Genomic DNA, 27,697 nt, shown 5'->3' on the forward strand with positions numbered 1-27,697 from the left:
GCCTGACATGCAGAAGTCCGTCCAAAATTCGGACAATTTCAAAAGGAGGTCCTTGCGAGTGACGCAGTTCAGAAACACCTCACGCATTTATGCGTCCCATCCTGTCTTGTCACCGGGGCAACTGAATCCATCTCCCACAATGCAAGCCGGATGTGCCTGCAATGATGGCAAGTGTGCGAAGCACACATCGAGGGCCTTCACCTTCTCCTCTGGTACCCACTCATAAAACCCGAAGTCCACAAAGAACACCTGGAGAACATCACTGTGGCCAACTGACACAACTTGTCCTCTGTACCAACGCGCGTCGTGATTGCTCCTCGCAGCCACAAGCTCTCTTTGGCCTTTGTGAACGATCTGACCTCGCTGAATTTCCTGAGATTGCACTCACGTTGCATGTCTTCCATGAGGCCTTTCAAAGACAGCTTTGACCTGGAAGCCATGCCTACGACAATCAGCTGCACAAATGACTTTTCCCATAAGGCAATACCAGGAAGAAGAAACTTGGGCTATTATTGCATGCAGACACCTGTCCAAACACCCAGCTTTCCACAACAGGTGGCTGCATTATTCTTGAAAGGCTCAGAACTGGCTCATTTACGTGCAGTAGCGCTTAATTCGCTTCTTCAGCAACATGGCTGTAAACGCAATATTGTCCGTGCTTACAGGTGCCTTGTGCGTTGAAAAATTTGCAGATGCGGTGACCGTTTTTGACAGTAAACTTCGAGGTTGCCACACCTGGGTCATCGGTGTTCACACCGTAGCTATTAAGCACATCGTTGTAGTCATCCTGCATAGGATCAAACTGCATGTCTCCAAAATTTGTACTTTGTCCAGATGTTGTCTTTCTCGCCTTTCTTTCAATCGGCATCCTTGCATAGCCATCTCTGATCCTGCACTCAGCCACATTGCCATGAGTCTTGCTAAACAATTTTACCAAGTGGACTTTGTCACCAAATTTGTCACCACAGTTCTGTCTCTCCAGAACTTCCACTGTAAGCTTGGTGTCAGCCTGAGTGAGTGCTTCAAAACTCGCGACAGCTGCCTCTGTCCACTCTGACCATGGTGCAATACCAGTAAGATGGAACCTCAGTGCAAGAGGGTTTATGGAACGAAGCCTTCTGTCTAGCCTGAACAGGCATGAAGAACTCACTACTTTCCTATTGCCATAGTCTATTAAAAATATGAAACATCACAGTCCAGACCCTCTTCAACTCTTACCCTGGCTCCCGTCGCATGTGGAAAATCACGACAGATCAAGTATGAACCTTTTTTAACTTCACGTTCAGGGCATGCGCTCTCGCTGCATGAGGAGCTTATAATGCTGCACACTTCCAAAAGGTCTTTCGATCTGGAAGTCAGCTGTCCATGTGATCAGGTGTGCATTTAAATATATGTGACTATAATGTCTCAGGAACATCCCCTTGGTTCTTCCGCCGTCGCTAATTCACAGCAAGGCGCCGACCCCTCGCTGGGAGTGTCAGCGCGGTCTGAAAGAGTCGGTGGTGATGTTTCAGGCGTCTTGGTGGAGCCTTCTTCACACGAGGGCGATGCAAGCCTGCTTGTAGCTTGGGCTGGGTTTCCGTCCATAGCCGGGATGTCATAAAGTTAACTCAGGAATTGGGCATAGCCACTATAGACAAGATTCTCGTCAACATTTAGTCTAACCGGTCCCATTCTCGTTGTGGAGCATATAACGAACAGATCAACCTCGCAGACGCCCATGTCTGAGACGCTGTGGAATATGGCTTCGTATTCGCAGCTGCTGGGCAACATGTTCATCAAGTCCCAGCGTGTGCTGCTCAATGTTGGCCGTAACCTACGCAGGCAGCATTCCACGGTCCCGCGCGGTTCGGCTGCCGCTCGCTCGTCGATGGGGTACACACAGTTCATCTCGACAATATCTTCACAGCCGGTGTCTACGTACAGGATTCTGGCCAGTGCATGTAAGCCGTTCGAATTTCTGTGCACGTCTCTTATCTGCGCGCGAAGACCCTCTTCCATTCTGCCGTCCTGGCACACCAGGCAAAACATTCCAACAAAGACTTGGTGTAAGTGGCGTCTCCCGTCGCCAACGCAGAACTTCTCGTAGGGGTATTCAGGCAAGCCAGGCGGGTTGTAACGAAGGAAGACTTTGGCTGGTCCATCGTAGTAAGTCACACGAACTGGGACGCGAACTTTAAAAGGCACATCACGCGGCCGTGGTATTGAATGCGTCGGAACCACTGCAGTCTCAACATAGTTCGCCGGAGCCATCGTGGATTTTCCGTAGACGCCTAGCCAGGCCTAGCTGTGATCCCGCACAGCAAGAGAGATCACGGCACGACACGACTAGAGTGAAAAGTGAGACAAAAGAAGGGTAATTTCCGCTAGGATCGCTGCGAACGTTAGCCTTTTTAAAAAGCAATTCCTCCTGAAGCAACGTTTTTAAACGTTGTCTTGAAGAACATGCCTGAAGCGTCAGGGGTTTTTCCATAGAGCTACTACTACCGGTTGTTCTGCCCGCCGTATGGCGGCGCTGTCAGATGACCCTAATGGAAGCCAAGCTAGAGGGGAGTGGACTAGGCTTCAACCTATCTTTTTTCAAGCAAGGGGAATTGATTAAACAGACATTACCGGGACTAATATACGCGGACGATATAGTGATAATGGCTGACAACAAGGAAGACCTGCAGAAGTTGTTAGACATATGCAGTACAGAGGGAGATAGATTAGGCTTCAAGTATAGTAAGGAAAAATCTGCAGTCATGATATTTAATGAAGAGGGCGGCGAGCATAGAATACAGGAGTTCGTGCTAAAAGTAGTGAATGAGGACAAGTATCTTGGGGTGTGGATAAATAACAGTGTTGAGTATCTGACAGAGCATGAAAAATATGTAATGAATAAAGCTAGTAGGAATGCAGCTATCACGAAAAATAGGGCGCTGTGGAATTACAATAGGTATGAGGTGGTAAGAGGGATCTGGAAAGGGGTGATGGTCCCTAGCCTGACCTTCGGGAATGCGGTCCTGTGCATGAGACGGGATGTTCCAGCAAGGTTAGAAATTAAACGTGGCGTAGGGAGGCTAGCTTTGGGAGCACCATTCCACTTAACTATCGCCCTATCTCATTAACCAGCAACATCTGTAAACTCCTGGAACACATAATTCATACTCTAAGTAATTAATTATCTAGAGGAGCACGATATCATTTTCAAATACCAGCACGGTTTTCGCAGGGGTTATTCATGCGACACACAACTCACTGGATTTACTAACGACATATTTTCCGCAGTAGACGCTGGCTTACAGGTTGACGCAGTATTTTTAGACTATTCTAAAGCTTTTGATCGCGTTCCCCATCACAGGCTCCTAACCAAATTGACAAACTTAAATCTCCATCCCAGCGTTATTTCATGGATAAAACAATTCCTCGATAACAGAAAACAATTCACCTCTGTCAACGGCTTTAACTCGTCTTCTGTCCCCGTAACATCTGGAGTCCCCCAGGGAAGTGTACTTGGCCCTCTGCTCTTTTTAATTTTTATTAACGATCTACCCAAGTGTGTATCGTCTCAAATTAGGTTATTCGCGGATGATTGTGTAATATATCGTAATATTACTAATTAAACCGACCGCCAATCACTTCAAACTGATCTTGACGCTGTAACGGCTTGGTGTTCTTCCTGGCTAATGTCTCTAAATGCATCTAAAACAAAGTTAATGTCGTTTACTAACCGTTCCACTCGAATTGCTACAACATACTTCCTCAATAACGATAAAGTTGAACTTACAACAACTTACAAGTACCTAGGAGTTCACTTTCAGTCTGACCTAACTTGGCATTACCATATTAACACAATCTTAGCATCAGCAAATCGCGCACTCGGCCTTCTTAGGCGTAATCTCAAACACGCGCCTTCACACTTAAAAAAACTTGCTTACATCACGCTAATCCGACCGAAAGTTGAGTATGCGTCTGCCATATGGGACCCTCATCAAGCTTACATCATAAACAACCTTGAATCCCTGCAAAACCGTGCTGTTCGCTTCATCTTTTCAGATTATTCACGCTTCACCAGTGTCACAGCATTAAAACAACGTGCCGAGTTGGAACCGCTATCATGTCGACGCCATTTCGCTCGCCTAACCTTGCTTCACAAACTGTATCACCATCCCACCCTCCACGACGACTTCTTTTTGCCACACCCTGCAGTCTTTCCTCGCCGCGACCACGTTAACAAAATAAAACGCGTCACATGCCGTTCATTGCTCTACTCGAAATCATTCATTCCTCGCACTATAATAGATTGGAATAACTTGCCATCACACATAGCTACTGAGGTTAACCCACAATCGTTTCAGCATTCGTTAAAACAAACCATGGACTAACAGATTTGGTATTTTTGTTGTATTATGTGCATTTACTGAGTATTTTCTTCTGCGTTGTTTGTTGTTGTTATTTGTGTACATTACTAGTTTTTAATTAATTATTACGTGTATTTTGTTTCTAATGCCTGTGCCATATTTTTATGCTTGTATCGCCCCCCCCCCTATGTAATACCCTCGCACGAGGGCCCTTAGGGGTATTGTAAATAAATAAAATAAATAAATACACCAAATCAGGGGGTACAGGGTGATATGGGATGGGCGTCGTTCGAGAGCAGAGAAGCTAGCAGTAAGATAGCATTTCAGGAGCGATTGAGAAAAATGGGGGAAAAGCAGTGGGCTATAGGAAAGTTTTCAGATACCTGTATACAAGGAATGTTGATACGAAATGGAGAAAGCGAACTAGAATATTTACAAGCAAATATCTGGACAGCAGTTTGGGGAAAATCCGCAATTATCAGTTAAGTAAAAGGTTAACGAAACAGAGAGAGCTCTGTGGAAAACAGGGATGCTGACCAAATGAGCACTGGGAACATACAGGATTTTAAGCAGGAAATTGCCAAAGAAAATATCTATGATAATTGTAGAGGAAGCTCTGTTGTTTGAGGCCAGGACGGGAGTTTTGCGGACTAAGACATATAGAGCCAGGTACCACGAGATAGACACTTTGTGCATTGCGTGCGGAGAGGAGGAGGAAACGGCTGAACACTTGATACTTTTCTGTAAAGGGCTTCACCCTACAGTGGAAGGCAGCGGGGCTGACTTACCCAAGGCATTGGGGTTTAGGGATAGTGAGGGGAAAGTGGATTTTAAGAGGTTAGAAGTAACCAAGCGAAGGTTATCTGATTGGTGGCTAAAAGCAAGACAGGAGTAAAATTTCACAAGACATGGCTAGGTGGCTTGAGCAGCCGCCCGATGTAAAGGGTTCAGCCGTATCCATCCATCCATCCATCCATCCATCCATCCAATTAGTGTTCCAGTATATGCAACGGAGTTGCTCCAAACGACCAGCGGAATTCGCGCGGTCAGTCCAGGTCGACCAGTGGAACTCGAATTCGTCGTCGCTGCTCCGGCACGACCAGTGGAAATCACCATTAATAAACAGTTTTCATCTGGGGGCACATTAAAGAACCCCAGGTCATTCAAATTAATCTCTTACCCTCCACTACGGCCGCCTCTCTCTCTTCCATTATTCTGGTCTCTCATGGTTTCACCTGAAACCATCAGGATATATTTGGTTTGCTGACAAATGAAATGGTCATGGTTTCGTGCTGGGTTCTACTGGTCCCAGTAAGAATCCAGTTTTCTTTAATGTTTGTGGTCTCACTAGAGGACCAACTGGTTGTGCTGGGATCCGCTGGTTCCAGCCAAGCAGTTTTTGCAGTTTAACTGGAACCTTTTTCTAATGTTTGTATAGCATATACAAATATATGTAGGGAGCATATTGAAGCGCCCATATTAGTTTCAACGTGGGTGTGTAATGGCATATTCAAATCCAAGATCCGCAGTAGGGCCTTGAATCCATGGAGGAGCACAATATACATCTAGGCCAGCAAGAATACGGGATTTGGACTTAAAACAACCGATTGAAGCACACTTTTTTGCTTGAGGAGCAAAAATCTCAGATTGGAAAATGCCACAAGTTCCACACGCTATCACTGTTGTACTTAGACTGCTCTTGTGCTTGCAGAGTGGGGTTTAAAGCTCCATATTTGCACTATAGGCATATTTATAACCCTGCAGGTGACTGACATTTTAGCATAAGTTGTATGTGCTTACCTTAATTTTTCGTGCATGCCTAATCTTCAGAAACTTGCTTTTTAACACTTTTTGCAACTTTCTAAAAAAAAATTACAAAACAAAGGTCTTTATAAGAATGGTTTATCCAAAGAAACATTTCAGTGATAACAGGGCAGCTGCTGGTCCCAGGAGCTATTCGTCCCAGCAGCTACAGGAAATGGGCCAATGAAACATTTGAACTGGGACCATTAAGAATCCCATTTCAATATTTGCACTGCAGCACAAACATTGCACAGAACAAGGGCGTCTTATGCACCACGCTTCCATCGAAATGTGGCTGCTACTGCTGGGATCGAACCTGCATCCACTTCAGTTCCAAGAGTGGTGTATGCAAAGTCGGCCATAGCTTGAAGTATGTACTGCAAACAAATCAATTTCATATTGACGCAGAGAATAATTATCATTAGTGAATGTAATTACTTGAGCAACTTACGCTGAACCACCGAAAGCGGACAGTGTTCTTTCTTCACCCCGCCCCCTTTTCATGTGCCCTTGTCACAAGTCTGCAGTGCAGCAGATTCTGCCTATTACTGGATAACAAGATGTGCACATTGAATAAACTATGTACTGATAATCTTATAATCTAGGTCAAGCAGACTAGCACCTATGTGTTCAGAATATTGTATCTGTAAGAGAAAGTAGTTGCTCTTCTCAGGCCCTGAATGACACACTATAATTTTATGCAACAAGCAAAGCTGCAACAGTTGTTGCTCCATCATCAATGTCAATCGCATAATGTGGCAGCTCACTTGAAATATTTTATAACCAACACACAAACTATGGTTTAGAACAACCGCATTTATTCTGCCGATGAGACAAGCACATAATTATACCCCTAAGCCAAAACACCATTGAATGTGTAGACGATAAAAAGCAATCTGTATCAATGCAATTCATTCTTGATAAGTCTTGTATTAGGCATTAGGCACTATGTGTAATTGGCCAGAAAAAATCTGTACATTTGCATTTTCTTGAAAAAGTTCACAATTGTTCACAAGTTATAATTTAAAATGCACCAAAAATAAAAGCAGTTTAATGGCATAAAGCAGTTAATAATAATAATTGGTTTTTGGGGAAAGAAAATGGGACAGTATCTGTCTCATATATCCTTGGACACCTGAACTGTGCCGTAAGAGAAGGAATAAAGGAGGGAGTGAAAGAAGAAAGGAAGAGAGAGGTGCCATAGTGGGGGGGGCTCCGGAATCATTTCGACCACCTGGGGATCTTTAACGTGCACTGACATCGCACAGCACATGGGCACCTTAGTGTTTTGCCTCCATAAAAACGCAGCCGCCGCGGTCGGGTTCGAACCCGGGAACTCGGGATCAGTAGCCGAGCGCCCTAACCACTGAGCCACCACGGCGGATGCATAAAGCAGTTTGATTGCATCAATCAAAAAGCCGGTGGCAAATCCAACACAATGGCGGACAACACACTGCACTCTAGCCACTGGCACATCTGCCTGCAGCAACAGAAGTCCCAACCCAAAGATCTCAACAGTGTTTTATGAGATGTCACAATCCCATGCCAAACAGCGAATGGCAAAATTGAAAATATAACAGGGGATGAAATTTTTTGGAAGTATTTACAGTTCACATGGAGGAATATACAGATGAGTAAACAGAATCAAAGATGACATGTCACAGAAAAATGAAGATACGATTCACTCCAGCAAGTGGCTGACGATGATCCAAGATGGTGCACTGGTCAAGCCCCTTGTCACAGGTGTCACCTGTTGAGCCTGCTGTGCACACATCACACAAATGAAATAAGAAGCATATCCACTGCAACAAGGTGGCTGGTGACCCAGGAAGGTGGCTGGTGACCCTCTGCCACAGGCATCACTTATCCTGCCTGCTACGTGCACTGCGTTCACATCCGCGTCCACCAGCAGGTTCTGGTTCCCACGAAGCACAGATTGCTGAAAAATGGAACATTTGTTTATGTGGACTGCAACAACACAACTTTTCAGCCCTAACTCTGCAAGGATTGTGAACAGCAAAACTTTAAACCATTAGCATCTTTGACTATACACTGTGCACATGCATGAAAGCACCCTGCACCAGCACTAGTGTGGAAGTGCACTGCTGAAAAAGCAAAAAATAAGCATTTCCAAACCCACATTTCACTTCTGCCACCTTCGCACGCTTTTGATTATGAAAGCAAATACAAAGGAGATCCTTATGAAGTCTGGACCAGAGAATAAGCAGACAAAGCAATGCCGAAGTTTGTGCACATAGGTTACCTGTTCACAATATACTGCCTCAGAAATTCTGTTGAACACCAATTAATTCAGCAAACGCAACCTAACATTATGTTACTCAAACTCGGTGTACAGTTTTGACATAAATATGAAAGCCAAGGTGTGTGCGCAAGTGGATATGTTATTAAGGTGCATTCATGCAGAACATTTTGAGCTCTAAAGCACAGAGAGAATATAAAACTCCCAATACAAAGCGAGCCACGATCAATAGACTACCTTTCATGGATGTCAAATGTGGAACTTTCAACAAAAAGATGGCTTTACTATGAGACAGAAAATAGCACAAACATCAAGCACCTGCGGCCTTGTGAATATGGAAACTCGCTGTCTAGATGACAGACACAATGAACACGCACAAAGCCAATTGAGGCCCATGTATTTTAGTCACAATAACATGGGCAGCGATGAGAACAATAGCTCGGCTCCCTTGGCCAGACAATCCCATTCTTGTATTTTTAGCACAAAACACCAGAGAAAAGCAGTGCAAAATTTCGAATGCCTCAAGACTTGCAGTTTCATGCTTTACATTGCCAAGGTGCCCAGTTGACAAGCCTTTCCACTGCCTGTAAAGAATGCTGCTTGAGTTGCTTCTGCTACTCTGAAAACCACACTTAGCCCATCTGGGGGCAGATAGTATGCTGAAGTGGTTCATAAGAAGTGAACAGCAGTAGTAGAACAGACTCCATGGCAAATCTTATAGCTAGGGCAAGGAATTTTCTGTGTTTATTTGCGAGTAAAATTGGCCAATCTTTTTCGATGTTTGTTTATTTTTGGGAAGTCGATGTTTTTCAGCTAGCTGTATGGTGCAAACATTAAAAGCGACAATTATTGCAAAAAAAGTTCTCAAAGTTTAAAAAAAAGGGTGATCAAAGCAAAGAGATCAATTTTTTTAGTCACTGGTACACAAGCGTGTAGTAGTAAGATTATTGACCTTGTTGATTAGATTGTGATAGCATGCTTGTCTAGGCAACACCCCACTTGGAAAATACTTGTTCAACGCTTTTTTTAGATGTTAAAAGACCCTCGGGACAATAGGAGCTTGTCACATGCATGCAGCTTACAAAACAATGAAGCGACGTCAACTACGACAGCAATGACACATATGGCGACAAGTTTGGACTTCCAGCTGAAGCTCCTTCTGGCTACATTCACACACACTATGAGTCTATAGGTCTGTTCATAACGTGCAAATTCCTCTGCAACTCTGCTTTCCACAAAGGTGAATAATTTTGATATAGATCTAGAGTAACCTGTGAACTTCAAGACATTCTGGGTGTTCCAACCAAGCAACTTGTCTCAGTACCTTCTAAAATGCAATAAAAATTCTGCAAGGTACATTTTTAGATTCTCATCTACCATCTTAATTTAATTAGGCTGTCCATGCTTCAGTAGCCATTTGCTGGTGCCTGATTCCACTCCTTTAGCAAGGCTACAAGTTTCAAACCAAGATGCATCTTGTATACAAGGTTCCTCTCCGACTGAAGAGTGTTGGATAACAGAGTAACGAGGCAGATGTCTCTCTCTGAAAGGCCATTCTAAGAAGTTTTAGTGGATATTCTAGAATTTAGAGCTTAAACAAGTACTTTGAGCTTTAGGCTCGTTTCTCTGAGGGCACCAGTACTCTTGAGAAAAGGCAAAATTGGGCACTAATACACTTCATAACATCAGTAAGAGCGTAATAGAAACCCACCGTGGGGGTTCACTGTAAAGAAGCCCTTTAGTTCAAAATCTAATAAGTGACAGCAAGCGGTGATCTTAACGCTGAAGTTTCTGAGAGCTTTTCACGACAGCTGTGATCCAGTGCTCTCTAACAAAATGGCTAATCCTTACCCTATGAGCTCAGCCGAACCCAAGCCTTCTTCACTGAAGATTTTAAAAAATGGTGCCATGCATCGGCCAGTAAAATTCGCTACTAATGACAAAAGCTTCCCAAGAATCGAGTCGGCTATCTGCACTTAAGTGCTCGGCCATGCCCACTGAAAATTTTTGGAGGAGGACACAAAGCCTTGCGGCAATGCTCTCTTCGATGTGTGTTTTTAAAACACTGGCGGTATTGCTCCAAGTACCTCTTCAGCATTTCTGTGCTTTGATGAGAAAAGAAGTAGGAGAGTTTCTTCGCGATAACAGTCGTTGCCTGGCCTCAACATGAACAGGAACCGGTGTTTTTGGTTTTAACCGATTTCATATTTTTTGTACTGCCGGTTGTTTATTAGTGTTTTTCAATTAAAACTGGAAAGTACAAGGCCTACTTACAGCCACTGCACTGCTTTTTTATTTATTTTTAGGGCAATAGCTAATGGGATAATGCTCTTTTAAATGCCAAGTTTTTGTCTAATTTTCACTCCATTACATAACACTATGCAGAGAGGCAGGCCTTAGTCAGTTTTTTCCTTTGAATAAATGTTTTTGTTTCTTTTCCTTCACAATTTTTTATTAGAGACGACTTATTTTATGAACAGTTCCTTTCCGGTAAGGAACTGTGTTCACGTTAAGAAGGCATGACTGTACTGCCAAGGGAAAGAATATCGTAGTTCCGGCTGTCCCGTCAGGATACAAGGCAACACCTATGTAAATTCTTTTGCTCACTGAGTTCTGCGACTAAGAATAAAATTGAAATATGTCACAGAAACATAACATTTCTGCACTTTGGAATAAGAGCTAGGACACAGCAGGGATACCAATTACAGTATGAAAATTCTGAAAACTACATCGCATACACCGCCTAAACAAAAAAGAATTGCCTGCGAAAACACTTCTGCTTAGGCACCAATGAACAACCTTAGACTACATTTGAAACAAGAAATGCTCCAACTAAGTTAGTAATGCAATAACCAGTAATTAGAGCTCTGTATCAGACAAGTTCAGGGACTATTTTCTCGAGTTTATACGTTTTGAGAAATTTGGAGATTATCAAAACTGCTATTCTGTGATACACAATTTTAAGTTTTATGCTCTTAATTCAGTTCCAAATTCAAATAACTGTCTTTCTGGATAACTTAGTGGCAAAAGCATCACATGGCTTTTCACAACTTTTAATACGTTAAGTTTAATTTCCAACGTCTACACAACTGCATCATGCTTTTGTCTGCACAAGGCAGGAAACAACAAGAACACCCATTCCATGTTTGCAATGGATGCAAGAAAAGTTAACAGAAGCAGTATGCAACATGAAAGGATAGGCCAGTCTAGGACACGCACATGCCAGAATGGCATTGGTTCTGCAGCTTCCTTCAAACTGCAGGCAATATATTGCAACAAATCTGCCCCAAGATGGGGAACATCAACATTTGCTTGCACTAAGTTAGCAAATAATGGCTCATAAAGTGCTAACCACATGAGGCTTTGCATGATGGCCTGGTGGCCGTTGAATGACTGTCACTCAGGTTCTGGGTTTGCAGAAAATTTCGCTTATTACCTGGAAGCCGATCGCAGGAGTAGCCAACAGAAGAAAGCTTTGCAGGTATGTAACTTCCAATCTAGCTATTTTGCCAATGAAGTCTGTTTTTCTAGTGCAATTTCAATGAAAAAGCCGCCAACGCTCACTGCATCTAAGCCAAACATTGAAATAATTAGTGAAAGCTTAGTAGGAATAATGGAACAAGAAAAGTAACTGTGGAGTTAATTACTACGGAAAGGCATGGGGAAAAAAAAGCCTCACTTCTTGCAAGTCTCAGCACCGCAAAATGTAAATTGGCGCCACTGCGCTGGGTCCCTTAAAAATGCAGTGTATTACCAGAAAAATTTTCACCAGTGCTTTTACCATGCTTTATGCTGTTTAGTCTTAAAAACAGGGTACTAGCAGTTATACATTCCTGGTGATGTGAAGTGACTGAACAGTGAGGCAGCAGCAACAGAGCAACACTGAAAATGTGAATCTCATATTCACATTTTCAAAAATCTGAATCTCATATTCATGAAGATTTTCAGGAGCAGAAGCACAGCTATAGAGCCAACACATTTCTTTGCAAAGCATTGTGAGATAATTAGTATTAAGGCCTCTTCTCTATAAAATGAAAGGATTTGCAAATAGCACGTTATAGCTTGAAAAGGTAGCATAGACAAACTGTGCAATAACAAATGCTAGCTCATCAAAACTATTGCTGTAACCAATTACTTTCAATTATCAGGCAATGACCTACAAATTTTAAGCACAATTTACAAGAGCAAGGTAAAAAGGCTTCCCCATATACTCTCAGCAAACACAACAGACACACATTTTGTACATACACAAATGCGCAAGAAAATATTTTTAACTATGTAAGCTTCTTCTCAGCGATGCCTCTGGAAATCATAAGCAGTGCAAGACAATAAGGGTCTCACCCTGTCCAATATTTATAAGCACTGCTGTTCCCACCTCAGTCAACATTAGAGAAAAGACCAGAAAAGGACAAGGACACTTAAGCTCTGCCTTAAGCGATAGCATTAATGGGTCAATGGCGACACTGGTCTTTGTAACAAAAAATTTGTTAATGAAGTCAACAATTATGAAAACTTCAGGGAACACATATTTTTCTGTGGCAAACTTTTATGCACCCCAATTCCTTGAGGACTTGTGTAGTATGTTCTAAATGTTTTGGCGAGAAGCTTTTAAGAAATTTTGCTGCATGAAACTAGCCAAAATGTTTGCCATTGGTTTCTTTTCACATCAAGGAATGCAATAAGGGTACAATTATCATCCTGCCAACAACAGAAGTTGAGTTATGTGGTTTTGAAGCTGTCACCTCAGAAATGGTACACAGACTTGTTTCCCCATTTCTGAAGTGGGAACTTCAAAATACCCTAACTCCACTTCCTCGATAGGCAGGATGATTATTTTACCCTTAAAGAGCAACTGAGGAGGTTTTAGAATTCGATATTAAATGAGCCGAATGTGTGAAGCATGCAGGTAGAGCATGCGAAATCTTTTTGCGCTAGCATTTGAAATTGTGATGTAATCGCCGACTAAAAGGGTGTCAGCATTCTGGCTTCTCTGCAGTACACGGCAGCAGGCAGAGGCCGCAATGGCGACGTCACGTACTGCGGCGCAAAGTTTCCAGCCAAGAAGCGGTTGTTTCAAAGAAGAAAATGAATGCCGTCGAAGGTGCAGCTCATGAAGCATTGTTTGGCGGCATCGGAACACGCACGGCAGCATGTGGACGAAGGCAGCGGACATCTGAAGTTTCGGCAACAATGACATCACCACGAGTTTCCTCCAATGCAGTAAGGAAAAGCCTGAACATTGTCGTGGTTTTGATCGATGATTAAGTCACCATCTTAAATGCTAGCACAAAACTACTTTGCATCCTGTACCTAGAAGCTTCATAGATTCAAATTCTTAAAAAACCATTTCACCTTCCCTGCAGAAAAATTTCTTAAAAGCTCATCAAAACACCTTGCATAACATGATGATGATTATGGATTTTTACGGTGCAAGGGCATGTATGGCGTTGCAGAAGTACCGTATAAACCGGAATATAAGTCGAGATTTTTTCTTAAAAACAGCGAGCGAAGGTTGCCCTTCGTCTTATAAAGTGGCCTTAGCAGAATGTGAGTCGCAGTCTGGCAACCCACGGAGCCTGTTCGCGAACGGATAGCCAAAACCGTATCGACATTTAAACGCGAATGCTTTTTTTTTTTCGTTCAGAGCCACCGGATTGTTGGTCTTCGCGTGTGCTGCTTTGTTTGACCTCGTGCGCAATTCCGCGTTAGCAATGAGTACCAGCGGCACATGGAGGCAGTTCACAGCGGCTTTCAAAAAAAAAGTTATAGAGTTCGCTGAAGCGAACGGGAACATGGCCGCTGAGCGCATGTTCGGCGTTTCGGAGAAGAGCGTGCAGTATTGGCACAGACAGAAAGATAAGTTGTTCGCGTGCAAGCCGAGCAAAATGTCCTTTCGCGGACGTCGTGCAGTACATCCAGAACTTGAGGACGCACTTGCGGACTTTGTGCGGCACCTCCATGCGCGGTCACTACCCGTGACTGTGCATTCCATTCAATGCAAAGCTTTGGACCTTGCGTGGGAAGCTGGACTACACCGAGAAGAGTTCAGCGCACCGAAGTCATGGGTGCGCCGTTTTATGAGGCGCAAGGGATTTTCTCTCCGTCGCAGCACATCCATATGCCAGAAGCTGCCAGAGGAGTTCGCCGATAAGCTCGTCAGCTTCCAGCGGTATGTGATTCGGCTTCGAGAGGAGCACGATTACATGCTCGGACAAATTGCGAACGCCGACGAGACCCCTGTCTGGTTTAATATGCCTTCGGTTACCACGGTCAGTGAACGCGGCGCCAAAGAGGTAAAACTTCTGTCGACAGGAAGTGAGCACTCGCGCTTTACTGTCATGCTTGTGTGCACGGCAGATGGCAGAAAGTTGCCTCATTTAGTCATTTTCAAAAGGAAAACCATGCCGAAGGAAGCCTTCCCTTCAGGTGTTGTTGTGCGCGTGAATGAGAAAGGGTACATAGACGAGGCTATGATGATTGGTTGGATTCGCGTGGTGTGGAATCGTCGGCCCGGTGCACTGCTGCGTCATCGGAGCATGCTGGTTTTGGATGCTTTTCGCGGCCACCTGACCGAATCAGTAAAGCGTGCGCTCACGGAAGCTAGGACCGACCTTGTCGTCATTCACCAGGAATGACGTCTACCCTTCAGCCACTTGACGTGGTACTCAACAAGCTCTTTAAGGACAGAGTGCGACAGGAGTACAATGAGTGGATGCCCGGCGACAATCCGAAGACGCCGCTGGGCCGCCTGCAAAGGCCTCCGCTTGCGACCGTCTGCAGCTGGGTGTTGTCGGCCTGGCGTTCTTTGCCAGATGCCATGGTGCAAAAGGCTTTCAAGAAGTGCTGCATAAGCAACACGCTGGATGGAACTGAGGACGACGCACTGTGGGAGGCGGTGAGCGACAAGGAATCGTCTTCCGACGACACTGATGAAAGTTCGGAGTGAAGTCGCAGCTCCGGTGGTCCAGGGACGCAGCCGAAGTTGCAAATAAATGCGTTTCGGCAATATTTGCTTCTTCTCTATTTTTTTCTATTTTCTTCACTTCAAGGTAAGGGGGTCGACCTATATTCCCACTCGACCTATATACGGTTTATACGGTACTTGCTGTTGGGCTAGTTGGTTCATCATAAAGTTGAATGGAGCAAGGGAACGAACACAGAAAGACACAGAGGCGCGCGCTCTTTCAGTCTCTGTGTCTTCCTGTGTTCGTTCCCTTGCGCCATTCAACTTTATGGCATCTATGGCCAAAGAGTGCCATAGCACCAGGTATTTTCAACTACTCAAGGTGGGGTCAACGACCCATTTTCCAAGCATTTCACCGCAGATAAGCTGAGCACCAGGCCAGGGGAAAGCTTGTACCCACTGTATCACCAGAGGGTACCTGGCGGCACTGGGGATTGAACCCCGCACCTCCCACATGCAAGGCGGATGCTCAACCACTTGGCCACCGCTGCGGTACACCTTGCATAACATATTACATAAGTACTCAAGCAAGGTTTACATGAAATGAAATGGCATATTTAGAATCAGCACACAAAAATACACGTCTCCTGATTATTTCTTAATTGTGACTTCTTTAATAATTTCTAAGACCACAGTCTCCCCTTAATGCACATATATGTGGAACTGGTCATTCTCAACTTTACATTCACAAAGCTGTGGGAGTTCTCATACCACTCCTGGCGCAGTAGTGCCGCAGTTAAGCAATGTGCCACTGCCCTTCATGGCAGGTGCTGCCACCCATGGGGCTTGTGTGACTCTCTTCCCGAGCAACCTCTTGCGACCAATCATTAGGTTAATTGCCACCTACCATGGTGATTAGTTTGCTCACAATCCAGTGGGCAGGTTGCAACAACACCACAAGGTCACGTGACGTAGGTGGCCCACCTATATTGCTTCTCCGGGGATTTTTTTCCGCTCACACTGCCGACACCGATGCCGGATTTTCTGCACAACGGGAGCCTTAACGCTACTGCGTTAAAACTACACCTTGAGATCTGGATGTCATTAAGCACTGCTCCCAAGTGCCAGAATTTTTAATGCTGTCCAGCTTGTGCTGTGCACAACATAATGCTTTCAAAAGAAGCGACGATGTTTAAAGAAGCTCATGCATACAGCCATGCTCACTACCAGCTACAAACCCGACAGCCACCAAAACAGAAAAAATCTTGACACAAGGGAGACAAGCCCTCCACCCATCAGCTCAAGAAAGAAAGTCTAACCTGCACCGTGCTTTTCGACATGCTGAAGAGCTTTCAATAATCGCAATGTCTCGTCCACAGATCTGTACAAGTTCACATCATTGACTGTGACCTGACGAACCATTCCCTTGGGGTCAATAATAAAAGATGCCCTGCGAATAAAAAATACACAAGAACAGAATTTTTCATGAGATGTCAAAACACATCAATGCAGAAGTTCCGTGCACGAGTGGAGGCCCACAATGAGCTTTTCGGTAGGCTTACTATATCACAGGGAAAGCCATGTATTCAACAGCACCACAAATAAAGAACCTGTAATGTAGGTGCTCTCTACAGCAAGGCATGGTCTCACGTATCAACAGCTTCATCACAGCAGTTACTGGTATTCTCCTGCAAGGCCAGGTGGGCTGGATGTCCATTTCACACCAAGAAGGCCAGCATCTGACTCCCATTACCACAGCAGGTTCTCTATATCAGGAGTCTCAGCAAACCAGCTTCATGGCTACATTTAAACGGGGTGCTGTGAATGGCCACTAAAGATTAGCAAAAGAAAAATGTTACATGTATAACAGCAGACTCACCTCAATGCAATACCAATATCTTCAAGCAAGACATCGTAGTCCTTTGAGATCTTTTTGGTGAAGTCAGACAGCAAGGTGACGTTGACCTTCCCAAGGCCTCCAAGCTGAAAAATACCAAGCCTTCATTTCACAACACAAAAAATGTTTCCATTTCAAATGCCGTCCTGCGATGCCCCACCTTAGCAAGAGTCAGGGACCCGCAGAATGAAGCCAAGTTGGCTCATAACCCATGATTCCACAGTCTTTTTTTTTTTTCTCCAAAGGATATCAACAAGGCCCAAATATTGCCCAGGTTTTGATGCACACACTTTTTTTTCTGGAGTTTCTTCCTCCTGTACCTGGGGAAATTGTGCAGAGAAATTACCAGCTAAATGAAGCTGCACTGGAGTTCAGTGTTCATATTTCATGCCCATGCTCAGATTGTCACCTTCCTGGTGTCAAAGTTAGTCACTTCTAACAAGTCTGTCAATAAGATCCCTCACTGAAATGGTGACTAGCAAGGTCTCATTAACATGTTTTACAGTTCTCCAGACTGATCCCACACGAAGCTAGCATGCTTCTGGGATCCACAGTGCCAGTCCTGGAAGCTCTGAACGAATTCTCATCTCTTAGGGTGTTGTTCAGCTCCCTTGCCACATAACAATGAATGTCAGACATGCCTTGAAAACTATCTTTGGGGGACATTTCACTAAAAGGAAGGCGGCTGAGGGAGGGCAGATAAGGTCACTATCAGGGAAGGGGAGACAAAGTTGTAACAGCTGTTTCCTTGGTGGCCTTGAACCTGCTTTAGGTTTATGGTTTATGGGGGTTTAACGTCCCAAAGTGACTCAGGCAATCAGGGACGCCATAGTGAACAGCTCCAAAAATATTGACCACCTGGGGTTCTTTACCATGCACTGACATCGCACAGTACACGGGCCTGTTGGGCTTGGCATTATTATCACAAAGAAGGGTCCTTGCTGAGGTGCACACTTGTCACACCAGCTGCAATAAATATAGCAGAACTTGGATGCAGCCAGTTACGTTTAGTGCGGTTGATTGAACTCTATGCGAAGTGCCAAAAAATGCAGAGTATTCCACCATTTCCATGGCCAACTTGTTGCAGCAAACACTTCTTGGAAGTTCATCCCTTGGCACTTCGTTCTAGAGCCATACTTCAAACACTTACTCCCGACTGCACGCTGACTGGCCAACTCCGTGCTATTTTCTCTTGGAACAAATGAAGCTAGGCATCAAAAGCTTGAATTTTCCAGTGTTTCCAATAGTGATAAGAGAGCTGAAAACCACCTCAGAAGCATACTATACCAAGCATTTCTGGAACTATAGTACATTCACTTCAATTACGGTCATTCCCAAAAATATAAAAAGTTTCCCCTCAGCCCATTTTTCAGCGAACCACTACCTGAGGTCATATCTAGCTCTTTATACACTTATTATCTTTGTCTCCAAATAATTACCTTTTCACTCCAACTGAGATCTTACTATCTTTTTGTACCCCCATCAGAGCTTTGCCAAGATCCATAGCCATGCCATTTCGTACAAACAACATGATAACCAAAAAAAAGAAAAAGAAATTAATTCACATGAAATGTAAGCTCACTAGTAAGGTTTCTGAAAAAAATCACAGAAGATTGTGTGACCGCTAGTTTAACAGTCACAAATTTTTTCATTTCTACTGCACTTTATTTCACACACTGCCAAATTCAAATGTGCCATTTGACAAGCAGCCAACCATTTCAGCCCCAGAAAAGCCAAGGTGCTTCTTCGATAAATAAATTTTTCTCCACATGAGAAATAAAGACTGCAAAAGAAATGAATATCATAAAACTCAAAGAAAACTTCCAGTGCAAGTGCATTGGCCACCAAAGTACACCAGTACAGAGTACAGTAAAACTTCCTTGATACGCTCCCAGTTTATGCACAATTTCACAGTTCATATGCTCAAAATCACGGGCAATAAAAATGTCCCATACAGTTACACCATTTTTTTATCAGTTAATACTTTCCCGGATAACATGATTTCCCGGCTGTACGGTTAAAATTTCAACAAATTTGGGTTGTATAATACATTTAGTGATGAAAGGCAGATGTGCAAACACACAAGTGGGTCAAATACGGGGGCACGTGACATGAAGTGAAATACAGCGGCAGTCACCTGCCATGGTGGCTTCTCTGCAGTGCCTAGGTGCAAAGAAGCAAAGCACTAAAAAGCACTCCAGTATGTTAACAGATAAATAAACTTAGGGATCCAGAGGCTTCCTTTTTCAGTGCATTTATATTAGGCAGGAAAACGAGTTTTTTGTCAAATGTTATCCCTAGAAATTTGTGCTCATTTCCGACGGGTATCAGGTGTATGAATGGGTCGGCTTGTATTACTACGCCATTTCCTTTCCTCAGAAATTTTTTCGCTTCATCTGTTGTCATTCTTTTCTCTCCGAGTCTTTGTAACCTATTTGGCCCATTTTCTTGCACAAAGAAGTGCTGTACACAGGTAGTAGTCACAAGATTTAATACATATAACACAACACCTCACGGATGGGCTCGAAGCCAGCTAAGTCTTACTATCAGAGTGCAAAACGTTTTGAAATCATGTTTGCTTTATTTGTAATATGTGATGGCAGGCTCTTCCAATATATACATGTGGTACATAAACGACCTTCCATGATTAGCATCATGTTAGGCATTTTACTTTGTTATCATGCCCGCAGCACCAGAAGATTGCGAGGGGTGGCTGAAATCAATCTAAGTATGGAATGACAGTAGAATTTGTGAAATAACGTAGGGCTAGCAAACTGCTACCAACGTGACAGTGACTCTAGCTCGAAACAACTTTCTAATTTGCTTTATTTACTATTCATACAGTCTTGCTTGATGTTTACTACACTTAAAATGCTTACCACTTCAATTCATAAGTGCACGTCATGCCGACACATACGGTCGGAAACAAAAATGGAGTATACCACTCGAGCTTCACTTACCATTGCTGTGCTATTTCTTGGCAGGATCAGGTGTAAAAACAAGTGAGGAGGTGACTGCTTTTATCTCGAGGCAAACCAGTCTGCTCCATCTGATCTGTAGCATTCCTGCCCAACGAAAACACCAAAAGGCATCGCAAGAGCAGCAAGCAACACAGTAGCACGAGGCATACAGCAGTTTTGCTCCTGGCAGCAGATGTAAAGCTAGCCTACCAAAGGCCTTTCACCTATTCCAAGGCCATAATCAGTCCGACTCCACGCAGGCATGCAGCAGGCATGTATGGCTAGAGTTAGTATTGGCTGCTGGTATGCATAGGAGATGCTTCAGTGATATCTTTGTGTTACAGTGCCACATGCATTTCTAGGCCATGCAAAGTGGTGCTCCATCAAAATGTATTCATAAGGTGATGTCTACAATGTTAGTGCAGTTGACACCATACCAACCACAACAGAGAAGTGTTAGGTTGTCAAAGGAAGCATATGGACTGCCAGAGAAGTGGAATAAACAGGGTAAGCTTATTGTGTAAGTGAAGCACCTGAGGCCAGTGAGCTATAAATTGGTTTTGAGGGAGGGAAAGAAGCATTAACCGTCTCACTTCTCCATGGACACCTCAACCACGCTGTGAGGGAAGGGATGAAGGAGGGAGTGAAAGAAAAGGGGGTGTAAAGACAGAAGGTGCCACAGTGGAGGGCTCTGGAAAAATTTCAACCACTTGGGGATCTCTCTTTCGCGTGTGCTGTGCTGACATCGCACAGCACATGGGTGCCTTTTGCGTTTCCCCTCCACCAAACCCAGCTAATAACCTTAGCCGTGCTCTGAAAGCATCATGCACCAGTATTGTTGCAGCCAGCACTTCATCACTGAACCATATCACAGGAGAAAATGTGACAGAAAGTAAAACAAAATAAAGAACCATTGCAGAGCTTGCTCTGGTAGCTACACAGTGTTACACAGTGGCTCGAGCCCAACTTGTGGACCAGGATCCTCTAAACTGTGGTAGTCCAATGGAAGTGATCCTTTACAGACATGGCAACTATGTGCTTGGACCACTTTTTGCGTGTCCTGAGGCCGTATTTTGTGAAAATCCATCCCATTGTTATTTCATTTGGTCCTTTGCCATTTGTTGCTGCTCCCATTGCCGCAGGGCATTAGAGCAGGTGTTACTGGTTCTGACAGAAACATGCTCACAATGCCACCTGCTTGCATTAACACCTCTCAAGCCCGTGTCGCACTGGCTGGCGGGCACAGATACCAGAGAACGACATCTTTGACATGCCTGAAGAGCTTTATCACCACTAATGCCCTCTCAGGAAAGAGCTTCTGAGACAAATTGGCAGAGCGTGGTCTATGTGACTCGGCCGGACTGGATGTGGCAGCAAGATGCTGGCTAGTGGCGGTGCTGTGACCACATTGGCTATGTCTGGGATTTAGGCATTCACTTTCCTACCTGCTGTTCCTTTTGCAACATTGACAACATGGCTAAGTGGAATGGATTATTTATTACAGAATACAGCCCCTAGAAGCTTTGTCCCTAATAGTACCCAGTGCCACTAAAAGCACTATACTTTTTTTGTGTATCATCTAATCTCAATTTCTGCACACTTTGAGTGGTGCAGATGATGAAGAGATAGGAGAGCACCTGGAAAGGAGCAGACCATTAGCTTCAAACATCAAGCCTGGCATAATGTTGCACATCCATTTATCATAAAACTTAACTCTTTCGTACAACTCTTGCCACAAATTTTACGTTATGACCCACTTAACCTTGCTTGATTTTCCAGCTTTGCCTCAAAGTGCTGAGCCAGTGCTGAATGCACTCACATTTTCCAGCGAGTTTTCTATAAAGGCAAAGCACATTATCAAAGAGAATGAAAATTTTCTTCAGCTTCAATCCCATGTATAGATTTTGCAAACGTTTTTGTGCAGTCAGCATGACTTTCATTCCTTGTACTATACCTTTCATTAAATGAGAAGTCATTTTTCTCCACATGTACCTGACACAAAAAAAAATTTATTATTCACTGAATGCATAGTGCAAGTTGCTGCTGTAAAAAAAGCACGAATCTCACACTTATTACTAAATTTTGGGACAGAGTCATTAGGTTTATCAAGGGTAAATGCATATAAAAGATATAACAATGCATGCAATGTCAAACACAAAAGATATTACACACCTAAGAAGGCCCCTTAAGGGCTTTTGTAAAGATGGAGTGCACACTAACTTAGGTACACAATAATCAAGTTCTGTCAAAGTTAAATTCACCTAATCAAAAATACAATTAAACTCAATCAAAAGCAAAAGACCATCCACACCTAAGAAAATGCCACACTTGTTTGCATAAACATTAAAAACAAAACATCATGCACACCTAAGAAGGCACCCTACGAGTTTTTGTAAAGATGGAGTGCATACGGCATTCTTCTTTGGTCGAGCGTCTCTTGCAAGCTGTCATACAGTCAGTTACATTAAAGAGCTTATCATCCTGGAGAAAGTATAACCTGACATGCAGAAGTCCGTCTGAAATTCGGACAATTTCAACAAGGAGGTCCTTGCAAGTAACGCAGTTCAGAAATACCTCGCGCATTTCCGCGTCCCATCCTGTCTTGTCACCGGGGCAACTGAATCCATCTCCCACAATGCAAGCCGGATGTGCCTGCAATGGCAAGTATGTGAAGCGCACATCGAGGGCCTTCACCTCCTCCTCTGGTACCCACTCATAAAACCCGAAGTCCACAAAGAATACCTGGAGAACATCACTGTCGCCAACTGACACAACTTGTCCTCTGTACCAACGCGCGTCGCGATTGCTCCTCGCAGCCACAAGCTCTCCTTCAGCCTTTGTGAACAATCTGTGTTCACTGAATTTCCTGAGATTGCACTCACGTTGCAAGTCTTCCATGAGGCCTTCCAAAGACAGCTTCGACCTGGAAGCCATGTCTTCGACAATCAGCTGCTCAATCGGACTTTGCCCATAAGGGAATACTAGGAAGAAGAAACTTGGGCTCCTGCATGCAGACACCTGTCCAAACACCCAGCTTTCCAAAACAGGTGGCGGCTGCATTATACTTGAAAGGCTCAGAACTGGCTCACTTACGTGCAGTAGCGCTGAATTCGCTTCTTCAGCAACATGGCTGTAAACGCAATATTGTCCGTTCTTACAGGTGCCATGTGCGCTGAAAAATTTGCAGATGCGGTGACCATCTTTGACAGTAAACTTCGAGGTTGCCACACCTGGGTCATCAGTGTTCACACCGTAGCTATTAAGCACATCGTTGCGGTCATCCTGCATAGGATCAAACTGCATGTCTCCAAAATTTGTACCTTGTCCGGGTACCACCTTTCTTTCAATTGGCATCCTTGCATAGCCATCTCTGATCATGCACTCAGCCACATTGCCATGAGTCTCGCTAAACAATTTTACCAGGTGGACTTTGTCATCAAATTCGTCACCACAGCTCTGTGTCTCCAAAACTTCCACTGTAAGCTTGGTGTCACCCTGAGTGAGTGCTTCAAAACTCGTGACAGCTGCCTCTGTCCACTCTGACCATGGTGCAATACCAGTAAGATGGAACCTCAGTGCAAGAGGGTTTATGGAACGAAGCCTTCTGTCTAGCCTGAACAGGCATGAAGAACTCACTACTTTCCTATTGCCATAGTCTATTAAAAATATGAAACATCTATCACCGTCCAGAACCTCTTCAACTCTTACCCTGGCTCCCATTGCATGTGGAAAATCACGACAGATCAAGTATGAGCCTTTTTTAACTTCACGTTCAGGGCATGCGCTCTCGCTGCATGAAGAGCTTATAATGCTGCACACTTCCAAAAGGTCCTTCGACCTGGAAGTCAGCTGTCCATACCAGTGATCAGGTGTGGAAATATATGTGACCTTAATCTCCCAGGAATATCCCGTTGGTTCTTCCGCCGCCGCTAATTCATAGCAAGATGCCGACCCCTCGCTGGGAGTGTCAGCGCGGTCTGAAAGAGTCGATGGTGATGTTTCAGGCGTCTTGGTGGAGCCTTCTTCACATGAGGGCGATGCAAGCCTGCTTGTAGCTTGGGCCGGGTTTCCGTCCATAGCTGGGATGTCATAAAGGTAACTCGGGAACTGGGCATAGTCATTATAGACAAGATTCTCGCCAACATTTGGTCTAACCAGTTCCATTCTCGTTGTGGAGTATACAACGAACAAATCAACCTCATAGACGCCCGTGTCTGAGACGCTGTGGAATATGGCTTCGTATTCGCAGCCGTCGGGCAACATGTTCCAGTCCAAGCGCGTGCTGCGCAATGTTGGCCGTAACCTACGCAGGCAGCATTCCACTGTCCCGCGCGGTTCGGCTGTCGCTCGCGCGTCGATGGGGTACAGACAGTCCAGCTCGACAAAATCCTCGTAGCCGGTGTCTACGTACAGGATTCTGGCCAGTGCTTGTAAGCCGTTCGAATTTCTGTGCACGCTTCTTATCTGCGCGCGAAGACCCTCTTCCATTCTGCCGTCCTGGCACACCAGGCACAACATTCCAACAAAGACTTCGTGTAAGTGGCGTCTCCCGTCGCCAACGCAGAACTTCTCGTAGGGGTATTCAGGCAAGCCAGGCGGATTGTAACGCAGGAAGACTTTGGCTGGTCCATTGTAGTAAGTCACACGAACTGGGACGCAAACTTTAAAAGGCACATCACGCGGCCGTGGTATTGAATGCGTCGCAACCACTGCGGTCTCAACACACTTCGCCGGAGCCATCGTGGATTTTCCGTAGACGCCTTATGCCACAGCTATGATCCCGCACAGCAAGAGAGAGACCGCGGCACGACACGACTAAGCCATAAACAAGGAAAAATTAATGGAGACTGCCGAACACCCCGTCCAAAAGCGCTCGGAGCTGTATGAACTGTGAGCCCCGCGGCACCGTGAAGCTGTCCAGCGCCTCCAGCGTCTCGAACATGTCTCGGACTATTTCGAACACAGAGGACAAAGGCAGAGCCGGGAAGCGCGCGTTTCCGTTCGATGATGATGATGATGATACTGGCTATCCCTTTGTATCGGGAGATCAACGGCACTAAAAACCGGATCAAGGTAACAAAAATAAAAATTAAAGAATAAAAACACCTAACACACGCTCATGGCACGTTTTGGTCCCCTGAGCCTTCATGGAGCGTGACCGTGTCGTGTGCGCCACCAATGTTCCAAACGTTCGCTTCGTTCGCTCATCCAGCTTCCATTGCGGTGGCTCGTCGGGTCGGCGAAAACCGAGTGCCATCGCTAGTGCCCCGAGGCTGTTGGATCTAAATTCCCTAGATACGCTTTTTTTAGAAAAGCTCATGAAGGGACTTTAATTTGATCCGCTGATCGCGTCAGGTGGCATGGGACCTACTGAGGAATTGTCCTGTGCATCCGAAACCGACGGGTGTAGGCCTGCACATTCCAACACGATGTGCTCGATGGTTTTATCAGCGCCTCCGCAGAGTTCACACGTCGTGCTCATACCCTCCGTGTACTTTGCTCGAAGACATCGGGTGCGTAGCACACCGCTCCTAGCTTCGCACAACAGTCCACTGCCCCTAGTGTTGTCATATAGGGGCTCTTTTTCAACCTTCGATTTCCGTTGTTGGTAAACGGCCAGGGCTGGCTTCTCGCGGGCTGTCTGCTGCCAACGACGCTGCTCCTCGCATCGCACTTGTTCTCGGATCTTCTGCCGTCCGTTGGGTTGGAAACTTGAAGTAAGGGGGGGGGGGGGGGGTACCACTCTGTATTTATCCGCCAGACTCTTGGTGCGACGGGCCCACTTGGTGTTGACACACCTCAGGTGGACATACTTGAACACTTCCCGCGCCCAGCGACCGTCCTGCATTTCGCTAAGACGGCGCTCGTAGCTCAGTTTGGCTACGGCTTCCCGTGCCTCAAAGGAGGACCACCCCAGATCACCTTGTACCGCCTCGTTCGGCACACTGCCGTGAGCTCCCATGGCCATTCGTCCCACCTCTCTGCCGCGTCTCCAAACCTTGGCGAGTCACGGAGGATAAACAGATGACTGCGTTGCCGAAGGTGAGGCCTGGCACCGCCACCGCCTTCCATAGCGATCGGGTGACTTCAAAACGTTTGAAAGCCCATAAGGCGCGTGAGCTCAGGAAAGCCCGTCGTCTGATGGCCTTCGTCCGGAGTTGCTTCTCGAAATCCTGTACATAGTTGCGGCCCGCCGAGATTTCTATTCCCAGGTATCTGTAGGACGGCAACCAAAGGACACTGTTGTTCTGAAGATGCAGGGGTAGGGTCTCTTGTCCACTGTCCTCGGACGCCTCCGGCGGGAACCTGACTGCTGCAGACTTTGTGGCGTTGAAATGGAGCCCGAGGCCATCGCCCTCAGATGAGCATATGTCTAGGAGGCTCTGGAGATCTCCCGTGTTGTCCGCAAGTAGTACTATATCGTCTGCGTACAGGAGGGCTGGTAGCCTGTGAGTACGAGTGGCGCCATCCTCCATGTAGGTGAGGCTGAACCCAACTCCGCTCTCCAAAAGGCGCTGCTCCATCCCCAAGATAAACAACATGAACAGGATCGGCGACATAGGGCAGTCCTGACGCAATCCCCTAGACATGCTGATTGGCCTGGTGATTGAGGCCCCCCAGTGAATCACAGCCTGGGTTTCAGTGTATAAAGCCTTCACCAAGTGTAGTAGCGGTTCTGGGATAGCCTGTGCCTCCAGGACCTCCCACAGTTGATTGTGCTCCACTGAGTCGTATGCCTGGGCTATATCCAGAAAGCCCAGTACCAGCTCTCGCTTCTCTTTGGTGGCGATCTCAATTGAAGATGTCACAACGAAAAGGTTGTCTTCCAGTCGGCAATTGGGTCGAAAGCCATTTTGCAGTTCGCCCAGAATTTGAGCACCTTCCGCCCATCTCTGTATGCGAGCTTGCAGAATGTGGCAAAAGAAGCGATACAAAGCAGATGTTACCGCAGTGGGTCTATAGCTTTTCAAGAGGGCCTTGTCTCCTCCTCTCTTTAGTACCAGCCGTATCCTTGAGCACCGCCACCCTGGTGGAGCAGTGCCTGTGGTCATTACATCGTTCAAGGCGTCCCTGAGCTGTTCCCGTGTTCTTTTTTCCATCTTTTTTATTAGTAACGGTGGTATGCCATCCAGCCCTGCTGCCGAGCTTCCCGCCATGTGTCGCAGTGCTCGCTTCAGCTCCCCCTCTGTGACTGTGTCACATCCCGATCCGGCAGGTGGGCTTGCGGGTGGTAGTGCTGCACTATCCTGGCCTATCAGGGATTGGAACTGGTGGGCCATATGTGTTTCAATGTAGCCCAGGCAGGCTGCTTCCACGTACTCCTCCCCTGTGGTTGGTTCTCGCAGGGTCACTGTGTCAGCTTTAGCCACAGGCTGAAGTGTCTGGATATATCGCCAGAATTTCGCTGGGCCATCTCTGCCAGCTGATTTGATTTCATGGAGGAGCTTTCTGTTAACTGCCAGCATCTTCTGTTGTACCAAAGCGGCCATATGCTTTTTCGCTTCAATGTATGCCTCCCACAGCCTATTT

General features: G+C 45.4%; 2 protein-coding genes across 17 annotated transcripts in view; one reads left to right on the top strand and one right to left on the bottom strand.

Annotated features, from left to right (window-relative positions):
- The window catches only part of LOC144112913 (uncharacterized), a 194,258-nt gene that overhangs the window by 46,755 nt on the left and 119,806 nt on the right, over window positions 1–27,697 (top strand). The gene's annotated exons all lie outside the window — the stretch shown is intronic.
- LOC144112910 (tudor domain-containing protein 1-like) lies at window positions 6,943–25,894 on the bottom strand. Of its 6 annotated transcripts, none has more exons than XM_077645732.1 (5): window positions 23,261–25,894; window positions 22,742–22,819; window positions 20,168–20,272; window positions 17,190–17,293; window positions 6,943–8,085 (listed from the first exon to the last, which is right to left on the bottom strand). In XM_077645732.1, exons 1-3 carry the CDS (start codon window positions 24,905–24,907, stop codon window positions 20,228–20,230), a joined length of 1,770 nt encoding a protein of 589 aa, XP_077501858.1. In that variant the 5' UTR covers window positions 24,908–25,894; the 3' UTR covers window positions 6,943–8,085; window positions 17,190–17,293; window positions 20,168–20,227. The 6 variants fall into 6 exon arrangements, with proteins under 6 accessions (XP_077501858.1, XP_077501857.1, XP_077501855.1 ...); XM_077645731.1 differs by having other exon boundaries at window positions 22,535–22,819; XM_077645729.1 differs by lacking the exon at window positions 22,742–22,819 and having other exon boundaries at window positions 23,050–25,379.

The sequence above is a fragment of the Amblyomma americanum genome, chromosome 1 (assembly GCF_052857255.1).
Source record: "Amblyomma americanum isolate KBUSLIRL-KWMA chromosome 1, ASM5285725v1, whole genome shotgun sequence".
NCBI lineage: Eukaryota > Metazoa > Arthropoda > Arachnida > Ixodida > Ixodidae > Amblyomma > Amblyomma americanum.

Excerpts from the sequence above, each read along its gene's own strand:
- LOC144112910 (XM_077645727.1), bottom strand. The coding sequence starts at position 24,907 with ATGGCTCCGGCGAAGTGTGTTGAGACCGCAGTGGTTGCGACGCATTCA.